This window comes from Semicossyphus pulcher, unplaced genomic scaffold (genome assembly GCF_022749685.1).
Source record: "Semicossyphus pulcher isolate SPU_LCO1_2020_fin unplaced genomic scaffold, fSemPul1.0.p SCAF_2, whole genome shotgun sequence".
Classification (NCBI taxonomy): domain Eukaryota; kingdom Metazoa; phylum Chordata; class Actinopteri; order Labriformes; family Labridae; genus Semicossyphus; species Semicossyphus pulcher.
This window is the reverse complement of record NW_027211693.1, coordinates 12,820,254-12,833,038: the sequence shown is the minus strand read 5'-3', so window position 1 is coordinate 12,833,038 and position 12,785 is coordinate 12,820,254. Positions and strand designations below refer to the sequence as shown.

General features: G+C 40.6%; 1 protein-coding gene across 1 annotated transcript; it reads right to left on the bottom strand.

Annotated features, from left to right (window-relative positions):
- Positions 1–6,414: 6,414 nt before the first annotated feature.
- On the bottom strand, positions 6,415–8,364 carry LOC138597900 (uncharacterized). The gene is made up of 6 exons (XM_069669456.1): positions 8,322–8,364; positions 7,911–8,231; positions 7,272–7,628; positions 7,062–7,187; positions 6,646–6,707; positions 6,415–6,543 (listed from the first exon to the last, which is right to left on the bottom strand). The coding sequence occupies exons 1-6, from the start codon at positions 8,362–8,364 to the stop codon at positions 6,415–6,417; spliced, it is 1,038 nt and encodes a 345-aa protein (XP_069525557.1).
- Positions 8,365–12,785: the final 4,421 nt, after the last annotated feature.

Genomic DNA, 12,785 nt, shown 5'->3' with positions numbered 1-12,785 from the left:
GATTTATCTGATCCGGCTCTGAACCAGTACACACTGTGACCTCCTGGACACGTTTGACTCTCAGAGTCAGAGAGGACTGAACACTGCAGAGTCATCAAGTCTCCTGGACGGACTGGATCAGAAACTGTCGGCCGCTGAACAACAGTGTAGTTTGATGTCCTCTGAGTGTTTCCTGTGTATTTGAAGACGTTCAAAAGTAAAATAAACACAATATAAAATGCTTTGACATGATGAAATGTAGCAGTAAGAACCTATTGTTCAGATGTAAAATTAAGTCATGGATCAAATCTCAACATTGCCAACATGGAGTAATATTTCTAATTTGACATATTAGGATATAATGTATATGAATTGGAAATCCTTTCAACAACAACAAAAAAATCACATAATTACCTTTTATTGACAAATATGTCATGAACGAAGTTATCTCATACCACTCCAGGACTACACAGTGATATATTCCCTCGTCTTCTTGAAGTGTCCTCAAAATGGTCAGATTGCTCATATTCTGATGAATTTTTAAATCAAATCTAGAAGCTGAAAACTCTGCTCCAAACACATTGTTCGTATTTTTCCATCGTCTCACAATTAATTTCAGATCATCACCAGCACTCTGCTTGAACCAGAAGGCTTCATTGTTTAAAATATCAGGTGAATCACATGTGAAGGTTGCAGGTTCACCAAGTTGAACTCGAATCACTGTAGCCAGCGTATCTAGATACAGGTATAAAGGAAGAATAAATTAAACATTAAATAATCATTCAGCCAGACATCTGGACACAGTCATTATTGCGTATTACTTACAGGCCTGATGAAGGAGAAGCAGTGTGAGCCATAACGCGATCATCTTGACACTGTCTCTTGTTCGGAGACCTCTTAGTTACTTTAAGTAGACAATGACGTGGTCATCAAAGCAACACCTTCAAATCTGATTGGTTGTCTAAATATAAAGCAAGATCATTTCCTGCCACAGTGGTTTTGTTTGTGTGATGTGAGGCATCTCAGTTTTTTTCACTCTAATTTTTAATTCAGACAAGATTCATGGTTCTCAGTGATTGAGGAACTCTGAAACATTTACTGTAAACATGGACAGGTTCTCTTTCTTGTCAGGCTTATTCAACGTTCCCACAACATTTGGGGAATTATGAGACGTGTTCATTGACCGGTATCATGTTGACCTGCATCATATTTTCCAAAATCAACACTGTTTGTCATAACACCTCAGTTAATATCATGTCAGGTAGCAAAGTTATTTGTCATGCTAGACTGACAACACTGACATTCACACTCGGATAATATTTTAGTTGTCATAACGTTAGTGAGCATGCTAAGGTTAGCCAACTAGCTCCAACATAACTACACTGAGTAATTTGCCATTTGGTTACAAAGCACAATGCCAGATCCATGCAATTACCAGCCAGATCAGCCCAGAGAGTCTGTGCGAGTTGGCTGATGTTATCTACTCAACGGTGTTTTGCTACGTTGCCGAACTGGCAAATCGTCTGCGATAGCAGACAAGCTTACAGCTGGCTGGCTAACCTTAGCCTGGGCAGGTAATGCAATGATATTGGCTAATAGAAAACAATCGGTAGTTATGCACATTTGCTTTGTTCTGCTACATAATTTACAAAATCAACACTGTTTGTCATGTTAGCTGGCGAAGTTATTTGTCAAGCTAGATAACTGACACATACACTCGGATAGTATTTTGTTAGTTATAACGTTAGCGAGCATGCTAAGGTTAGCCAACTAGCTCTAACATAAATACACTGCATGACTCTGGCATTGTGTTTCGTGACCAAACGTCAAATTACACCGGCGAACCAGCAAATCATCACAAGCATTAGCTCACATTACTCATGCAGGGCAGGGCGGCTGGAGAGAGCTGGGATGAAGCACTTCTGCTGTGAGAGAAAAAACACTGCACCCGGTGAGAGAACGCTGCACGTGGGTTTTGTTTCTATGACAACAATAAGTTGTGGGTCTGTTTTGATCCCCAAAAGCAATCGAAGGTCTCCATGATTCGCATGCCCTGCCGATGTTGACTCAAGTTTTCCCCCTGATGTCGATCACATTCCTGTTTGGCCATAGGGTTGCCACCTTCCATGCAGAAAAATAAAGGACGCCATCCACAGCGGGGGCCTGTTCCTCGGGGCCACGACCACCACAGGTCCAGTGATGCGCCAGTGGTGTTAAATCATAACTTAAAACATGGTTTGAAGAAAGTATTAAGATTCATACTTCACGTTTGATGTGCTTTATTACCAGTGGACATTAGAAATAAGCTGAACAGATAGGGGAGGAGTAGGATAAGAAATTGTTAATGAAATTGAATCATTGTATAGGGTGGTGTGAACACGGGTTTTGGCTCAAATATTTCATCGTTTGCAGTCACGCCACCCAAACAGTGAAACCACACAGAAATTTCTAGAAACATTTTTAAATCTTAGAAAACTATTTAAGTAAAACACAGTTTTCATTATTGGTAAATGAATCTATTTATTTATTCATTAAGTTTTTTTAATATAGCCTACTGTTAATCCATTAGCATTTAAGGATGCAATTTTCCAGATTGGGTAATCATAACATATCATAGTTTCTTTTCCACACATGGGCACTATATTTGGATTCATGTATTAAATAAATGCTTACGTATCCGACTGTAAACCTCAACCTTAAAGGACAAATTCACCCCTGGAAAAAGCCACTGTCAGTCAAAGCTGGTGTTCTCTGCAATCAATAGAAGCAATAATATTTTAAATTGGCCTTAGCTGTGGAGAAAGTTGTACAAACAGCTTGTGGTTTAAACCCATTCCACTTTCCTACAACACCCATCATGCATTGCGCCTCTGTCTCTGAAAGGAATGGCCCAGTGAGGGCCTGGTTATATAGAGAAGTTACAGGTCTGTGCGAGAAGTCTGCCTGTTTGTTATGTTCGTTCTTTCGACCAGAACAGCTGGTAAACATAGGGGGTAATTCACTCCACTCTCAGCTGCGCGCACACTGACAGACCTCAACTGCATGCAGAGATCGATGAGGAGACGGGAGAGGAGGGGGCAGCTCTTTGAACAGCTTACTGTAAAATCCAGACTTGACAGGTGTTTACTAGTATTACTCTCTTTAAGTGTTTAAATGTGGTGTTCTTTATGTGGCTCTCACTTACTACACAAACATGGTGGCTATTGCAAGTTCATTTTAATCATCACATCCTTTATCTCCAAACCCTTCCATAAGTATGATCCAGGGATGCCCAGATCAGGATTTTACTCGATACCGATTACTGATTTTTTTTTTAATAGTGAGATCTGCCGACCATCGATCTGATCACCGATTTAAATGCATTTTTCCAACCTTCCTAAGAATATAAAAATCATAACACAAAGAGAGGAATTAATACATTATGAGTTGTGAAGGTTGTGTGAGAGGAGAAGGAGAGGACCCCGACCCTTAGAGTTTGGCGATCTTTTATTAGATTGCTGTCTGAAGTGTCAAGAAGGAGCTCCTAATCTATGGTAAAGGTAAGTGTGTTTCTGTCATGTCGGTCACAGTTTATGTGAAGGCAGAGTCAAAGGGGTAAGGAATGAATAAGGTGTGCTTCAACACAAACATGGCTGAAATGGGATGTGTTTGAGGTGTGGTCTTTGCTCCCGGACCTAGTTTAAAACTACACCTATGAGGTTATAACCTCTTTTCATTAAATGTTAGGAATGGAAAGCAGTCTCTCACATCACAACTTGAACAAACAAGCACATGATGTTGAAAGTGATGGTGCCAAGTACCAAGTGGCTACTGCTTGAGTTCTTGCCCAAGCAGATAATGGAGGCTGTTGACTAAGCTCTGGCTTAGTGTGGGGTTTTGGGGGGTGGTGGAGATTGCAGATAGGCTGTGAATTGGGATCCAGTAACAGGTGTCAGACATTGTGCCAGTGCAACAACAAGCCAAAGCAGTACTTGATAGTTTGGTATGTCCCTGACCTTGAAACTCCCTTAGTCTGGCTGAAAAGTGTTTTGATGTCCAGTGCAGATGTTACAACCCAGTTTCTGATTGTTGCACTGTCTGGGCCTGGCACCAATCAGGCTTCTCAGGCCGGCAGCACAGGTGGGCAGGAATATTCAGGAAAAAATACATACTCAGCCGTACTCTTATACGTGCATATACACCATAGCATAACATTATACAGCCATAACATTATGACCACCTGCTGTATATTGTGTAGGATCCGCTGCCACCAAAACAGCACTGACCATCGAAGCATGGACTCCACTAGATCTCTGAAGGTGTGCTGAGGTATGTGGTACCAAGATGTTAGCAGCAGATCCTTTAAGTCCTGTAAGTCGTGAGGTGGGGCCTCCATGCATTGGACTGACAGAGGCCATTGTAACAAGATAATCAATGTTATTCACTCGACTTGTCAGTGGTCATGATGTTATGGCTGATGGGTGCACAAGGAGGTGTAGGCGGTGGCCGTAACAGCAGAGTACATTGCAAACAAACATGTTGGAGGTGTCTCAGACATTGTGGTGAGATCACATGTCTCAGAACCACATCTGTTTTTTTCTTTAGAGGTTGTATGTTTCACATAAACCAGGACAAGACCCGTGTAGCAGGAAATGCTCTTTCATTGTATATTGTGTGATAACTGTCACGGCCCCTCTACTCGGTAGGCTCTACTGCTGTTTTGCTCTTTGTCTCCAGGACTGCAGACCTGGTGGCAGGCTAATCAGGAGAATGGGACACACCTGGGCCCGGTGTGCCTCATGTATTTAAGCCAGAGCAGCAGCAGCAGCAGCCAGTCTCTGGGCAGACCTCCTATCACCACACACCTCTGCGTTGCTCTTTTGTTTGTTCTTCTTTGTTTTTACACCACAACATCCATGCAACACATTTACACCCATCCACACCCCACACGACTAACTTTACAGATTATTCATATCTACATGTTTTTCTTGGTTTTGACTATTTATGTTGTAAATAAATTAATTCTTTGATTAGTATACCCCATGTGTCTCCCGTTTTTGTCGCAATCTAAGAGCCGGGCTGTGACATAACCAATGAGATGCAACTGAAGGTTTGACCTATCATGACCATGTCACCATGTTCAGTCGCATCATAACTAACAGTTCTCCTAACAAGAGACAGTGTCAAGATGATCGTGTTAGGGGTCACACTGCTTCTACATCATTCAGCATGTAGGGGATGATATTGAATAAATACTTTCTCATTTATCCTCAGTCAACATGACCTCTGGGCCTGCAGGATCACCATCACCCCCGAGGAGTTTATAGCAGGAGGAACTCTCCACTAACCGGCCTCGTCCCTAAATCTCATACCAGGTGAGGAAGACCTGCAGAGACCACACAGACCTTTGGGCAGAAACAGTTATACTGAAAACAGAGAACGTCAAACACTTTAAACATGGGAGCAGTGAACAAGTAAGGACCTCTTTCAAATCCTCAGAAAGGACAATAGGTATATCTTAGATAAAGGAAGTGAAGATCACACCCAACATGCCCCCATGACCCCTGTTTCCTTCAGACAATACAGAAACAAATCAAAAAAGTCTCTTTTATTCTCATATGCCTTGGACTTTCTAACTGGAGATGCCCTGCACCCATAAAGTGAGCTGAAACTCAAGCAGCACCAGTTGTCCTGAAAGGTTGGCACTGTTTACAAGAAAAAACATCCGAGAGAAGCCTGCAACAGTTTGACTGCCAGAGATGAGACTTCAACCTGTGCATGGGATCGTGAGACGAGGTTTGTGCTGCACCAACAAATGCAGGATATAGGCAAGAGGCCTGAAAAGAATCTTTAAAAAAAGTATTTGCTGAAAGCCAAAAGCTGTGGCTTTACTCACCCTAGAGAACTAACGTGCATTAAGCTGCTTCCTGGTGGTCCCTCGTGTTTCAAGCACTGTCAGATGTGACATTTATCAGTCACTAAAATTTGAGCTGTTTCAGTTTCTTTACAGTCCAAATCTTTAAATAATCTTTAACAAAAACAAATATTTAAAACTTATATAATGAAAAAGATAATTTATTTCCTTTTCCTTACTATGTGTTCTGTTGTCTGTTTAACCTCCTTGTTTAATTGTGTCTTAAATGCTGTAAGTAAATGCACCTAATATCACTGAGGAAAAGCAGAGACGCACGTGAAAGAAAGACAAAAAGATATTTATGCTTTAATAAGACATGACAAGGTTTTACTAAAGATTTCAGATTATTTAAAAAGACATTAAAACACAACAACAGGATGTAAAACATAAAAAGATGGAAGGATCAACTCACAGTAACATAAAGGGTCATTTTATGCATTCAGAAGTAGATGCAGAAACAGTAGTGTCTGCTTCCTCTCAACAATCATGTTAGACACTTTAAGGTCAGTCGTATAAAACCCCCCACATGTTTTCATAGACATTTACATCGAGCATTTCACTTGAGAATAGACACCGTCTTCAGTCTTTAACTCTTTAGTCTTCCTCCCTCTTGTAGATTTCGGGCCGTGAAAATGCAACGCAGCATAGTTCAGATCATGTCCACCTTCAGTCTGTGCAGCAAATAAAGTTCTCATTACATGAACGTGTTCGTATACAGCAAGTTAGGAGTTATGTTAAATTTATACAGTATGCAACTTTCTTTGATCACTTACAATATCATCTATTCTTGGGTTGGAGTTGTCACGTCTTGCTGGCAAAGAGGCGCTTTCTATTCCTTGAATTGAGTGAAGACAGAAACATTATGTACTTTTCTCACTTTTAAACCAGATCCTCAGCTGTTTCAGCACATTTTAGTTTAAAATATAACATTAAAAACATCATTTTTGGACAGTGTCCTTAATAACTTGTGCATCCTGTTCAGGTTTATTGAGGCACACATGGAATAAACAGCAATGTGGAGGCTCAAAATAGTGCAAAATATCAGTGACGTGCTGATATGGATATCTTCTATTTCATTTAAGAATAGGAGGTGAAGGTTTGTCCTCTCCTGTTTGATGTTACACTTCCTGTAGTCAATAAACGTTTCAAGTAAAACTACCAAATGTTTGAATCAGTAAACAACTCTTACCTTTACATTGTCCACATGCTGCTCTCGGAGATCGGTGACAGATGAAAACTATATTTCCAATCACAGAAATGACCAGGCAGACTATCGCTATCACCAGAGCAACAAATTCAGAGCTTGTTGTTTGCTCTAGAGAACAAAGAAGAAAGTTTCATTCATGATGTTAATAAAATATTATGAAGATCACCTCCAGTGCTGAACTTATAATCATACCAAGCTCTAGTTTTGTTCCGTTTCCAAACAGTATCTCTCCACATGTGGCCACAGCACAGTAGTAAGTCCCAGCATCAGAGGAGCTGACGTTCTTAGAGAAGCGATAAACACAGCTTCTCTGAGTGTCAGATCTCTCGTCACATCCATCACGTCTGTTTCCATCAGTGTAGATGATGTCTGGATGAGATTTATCTGATCCGGCTCTGAACCAGTACACACTGTGACCTCCTGGACACGTTTGACTCTCAGAGTCAGAGAGGACTGAACACTGCAGAGTCATCAAGTCTCCTGGACGGACTGGATCAGAAACTGTCGGCCGCTGAACAACAGTGTAGTTTGATGTCCTCTGAGTGTTTCCTGTGTATTTGAAGACGTTCAAAAGTAAAATAAACACAATATAAAATGCTTTGACATGATGAAATGTAGCAGTAAGAACCTATTGTTCAGATGATTAAATCATGGGTCAAATCTCAACATTGCCAACATGGAGTAATATTTCTAATTTGACATATTAGGATATAATGTATATGAATTGGAAATCCTTTCAACAACTGCTACATGAAGCATTTTTTTCATAACATTGTTTAGTCATTAAAACAGTGTAGCTGATTCTAAGACATTGAAAAAACACATAATTACCTTTTATTGACAAATATGTAATGAATGAAGTTATCTTATTCCACTCCAGGACTACACAGTGATACATTCCCTCGTCTTCTTGAACTGTCCTCAAAATGGTCAGATTGTTCATATTCTGATGAACTTTTAAATCAAATCTAGAATCTGAAAACTCTGCTCCAAACACTTTGTTTGTATTTGTCCATCGTCTCACAATTAATTTCAGAGCATCACCAGCACTCTGCTTGAACCAGAAGGCTTCATTGTTTAAAATATAAGGTGAATCACATGTGAAGGTTGCAGGTTCACCAAGTTGAACTTGGGTCACTGGAGCCAGCGCATCTAGATACAAGTATAAAGGAAGAATAAATTAAACATTAAATAATCATTCAGCCAGACATCTGGACACAGTCATTATTGCGTATCACTTACAGGCCTGATGAAGGAGAAGCAGTGTGAGCCATAACGCGATCATCTTGACACTGTCTCTTGTTCGGAGACCTCTTAGTTACTTTGAATATACAATGACGTGGTCATAAAAGCAACACCTTCAAATGTGATTGGTTGTCTAAATATAAAACAAGATCATTTCCTGCCACAGTGGTTTTGTCTGTGTGATGTGAGGCATCTCAGTTTTTTTCACTCTAATTTAAATTCAGAAAAGATTCATGGTTCTCAGTGATTGAGGAACTCTGTAAACATTTACTGTAAACATGGACAGGTTCTCTTTCTTGTCAGGCTTATTCAACGTTCCCACAACATTTGGGGAATTATGAGACGTGTTCATTGACCGGTATCATGTTGACCTGCATCATATTTTCCAAAATCAACACTGTTTGTCATAACACCTCAGTTAATATCATGTCAGGTAGCAAAGTTATTTGTCATGCTAGACTGACAACACTGACATTCACACTCGGATAGTATTTTGATTGTCATAACGTTAGCGAGCATGCTAAGGTTAGCCAACTAGCTCCAACATAATTACACTGAGTAATTTGCCATTTGGTTACAAAGCACAATGCCAGATCCATGCAATTACCAGCCAGATCAGCCCAGAGAGTCTGTGCGAGTTGGCTGATGTTATCTACTCAACGGTGTTTTGCTACGTTGCCGAACTGGCAAATCGTCTGCGATAGCAGACAAGCTAACGGTAGCTGGCTAACCTTAGCCTGGGCAGGTAATGCAATGATATTGGCTATTAGAAAACAATCGGTAGTTATGCACATTTGCTTTGTTCTGCTACATAATTTACAAAATCAACACTGTTTGTCATGTTAGCTGGCGAAGTTATTTGTCAAGCTAGATAACTGACACACACACTCGGATAGTATTTTGTTAGTTATAACTTTAGCGAGCATGCTAAGGTTAGCCAACTAGCTCTAACATAAATACACTGCATGACTCTGGCATTGTGCTTCGTGACCAAACGTCAAATTACACCGGCGAACCAGCAAATCATCACAAGCATTAGCTCACATTAGTCATGCAGGGCAGGGCGGCTGGAGAGAGCTGGGATGAAGCACTTCTGCTGTGAGAGAAAAAACACTGCACCCGGTGAGAGAACGCTGCACGTGGGTTTTGTTTCTATGACAACAATAAGTTGTGGGTCTGTTTTGATCCCCAAAAGCAATCGAAGGTCTCCATGATTCGCATGCCCTGCCGATGTTGACTCAAGTTTTCCCCCTGATGTCGATCACATTCCTGTTTGGCCATAGGGTTGCCACCTTCCATGCAGAAAAATAAAGGACGCCATCCACAGCGGGGGCCTGTTCCTCGGGGCCACGACCACCACAGGTCCGGTGATGCGCCAGTGGTGTTAAATCATAACTTAAAACATGGTTTGAAGAAAGTATTAAGATTCATACTTCAAGTTTGATGTGCTTTATTACCAGTGGACATCAGAAATAAGCTGAACAGATAGGGGAGGAGTAGGATAAGAAGTTGTTAATGAAATTGAATCATTGTATAGGGTGGTGTGAACACGGGTTTTGGCTCAAATATTTCATCGTTTGCAGTCACGCAACCCAAACAGTGAAACCACACAGAAATATCTAGAAACATTTTTAAATTATTGGTAAGTGAATCTATTTATTTATTCATTAAGTTTTTTTTAATATAGCCTACTGTTAATCCATTAGCATTTAAGGATGCAATTTTCCAGACTGGGTAATCATAACATATCCTAGTTGTTTCTTTTCCACACATGGGCACTATATTTTGATTCATGTATTAAATAAATGCTTACGTATCCGACTGTAAACCTCAACCTTAAAGGACAAATTCACCCCTGGAAAAAGCCACTGTCAGTCAAAGCTGGTGTTCTCTGCAATCAATAGAAGCAATATTGTTTTAAATTGGCCTTAGCTGTGGAGAAAGTTGTACAAACAGCTTGTGGTTTAAACCCATTCTACATTCCTACAACACCCATCATGCATTGCGCCTCTCTCTCTGAAAGGAATGGCCCAGCGAGGGCCTGGTTATATAGAGAGGTTACAGGTCTGCGCGAGAAGTCTGCCTGTTTGTTATGTTCGTTCTTTCGACCAGGACTGCTGGTAAACATAGGGGGTAATTCACTCCACTCTCTGCTGCGCACACACTGACGGACCTCAACTGCATGCACAGATCGATGAGGAGACGGGAGAGGAGGGGGCAGATCTTTGAACAGCTTACTGTAAAATCCAGACTCGACAGGTGTTTACTAGTATTACTCTCTTTAACGCAGCTTTATGTTTTTAAAACAAGCGCGGAGATGCAGCACATACAGTCCATCCATATAATAATTACACTTCCTGCGTAACGGCTCCGGACATGTGGACAAAGTGTGTCTGTGTACCGCGGTTGAGCCTTGCACAGCCACGGACTGATTGGTCTCCCGATTATAATAATAATGACAAAACGTTATTAACAGATTGTTTTTACAGACAAATACATTTTGTTTTTCAACAACAAAAGGTTGAGTTGTTATCATGATCACTGGAAACTCTGAGCCTGACAGCCCTTATGATACTGCACCGCAGCTCCCACCACCTGCTGGCGTTTGTGAACTAGGTGCTTTTTGCCACGAGGCATAGAAAAAGGGACAAATTTGCCCCGAATGTTTGCACAACATGACTCATTGAAGTACGCGCAAACGGTTCCGGAGCACACAGACGCTGTTTGCTCTGCAGCGCACTTTGGGGTGTGTTTGAGTACGAGTCTTTATGTCATTTGCATAGGTTTAGAGGGCACAAAATTGTTTCCCACTGGCTCTCTGCTAAGAGACCCGCCTTCCTCTGCCGGTCTTTCCCTATCCCCAGCTCACATTTTCCCAGAATGCGGGTGGGATAATGCTGCGTTCATAACAACTCAGAAATACGGGACAAACCCCGTCCCGTATTGATTCACAACGGGACACGCCCTTTAATTGTCAAATACGGGACAATTCCGTATTTTTAGGGACGGGTGGCAACCCTATTTGGCCAGACGGGCTTCAGGAGATAAATCTTATTTTTGCTTTTTAATTCTTGTGTGTAACAAAGACAACAAATATTTAAAACTTATATGATGAAAAAGTGCATTTCTTTACTTTTCCTTACTATGTGTTCTGTTGTCTGTTTAACCTCTTTGTTTAATTGTGTCTTAAATGCTGTAAGTAAATGCACCTGATATCACTGAGGAAAAGCGGAGACGCACGTGTAAGAAAGACAAAAAGATATTTATGCTTTAATAAGACATGACAAGGTTTTACTAAAGATTTCAGATTATTTAAAAAGACATTAAAACACAACAACAGGATGTGAAACATAAAAAGATGGAAGGATCAACTCACAGTAACATAAAGGGTCATTTTATGCATTCAGAAGTAGATGCAGAAACAGTAGTGTCTGCTTCCTCTCAACAATCATGTTAGACACTTTAAGGTCAGTCGTATAAAACCCCCCACATGTTTTCATAGACGTTTACATCGAGCATTTCACTTGAGAATAGACACCGTCTTCAGTCTTTAACTCTTTAGTCTTCCTCCCTCTTGTAGATTTCCCGCCGTGAAAATGCAACGCAGCATAGTTCAGATCATGTCCACCTTCAGTCTGTGCAGCAAATAAAGTTCTCATTACATGATGGTGTTCGTATACAGCAAGTTAGGAGTTATGTTAAAGTTATACAGTATGCAACTTTCTTTGATCACTTACAATATCATCTATTCTTGGGTTGGAGTTGTCACGTCTTGCTGGCAAAGAGGCGCTTTCTATTCCTTGAATTGAGTGAAGACAGAAACATTATGTACTTTTCTCACTTTTAAATCAGATCCTCAGCTGTTTCAGCACATTTTAGTTTAAAATATAACATTAAAAACATCATTTTTGAACAGTGTCCTTAATAACTTGTGCATCCTGTTCAGGTTAATTGAGGCACACATGGAATAAACAGCAATGTGGAGGCTCAAAACAGTGCGAAATATCAGTGACGTGCTGATATGGATATCTTCTATTTCATTTAAGAATAGGAGGTGAAGGTTTGTCCTCTCCTGTTTGATGTTACACTTCCTGTAGTCAATAAATGTTTCAAGTAAAACTACCAAATGTTTGAATCAGTAAACAACTCTTACCTTTACATTGTCCACATGCTGCTCTCGGAGATCGGTGACAGATGAAAACAATATTTCCAATCACAGAAATGACCAGGCAGACTATCGCTATCACCAGAGCAACAAATTCAGAGCTTGTTGTTTGGTCTAGAGAACAAAGAAGAAAGTTTCATTCATGATGTTAATAAAATATTATGAAGATCGCCTCCAGTGCTGAACTTATAATCATACCAAGCTCTAGTTTTGTTCCGTCTCCAAACAGTATCTCTCCACATGTGGCCACAGCACAGTAGTAAGTCCCAGCATCAGAGGAGCTGACGTTCTTAGAG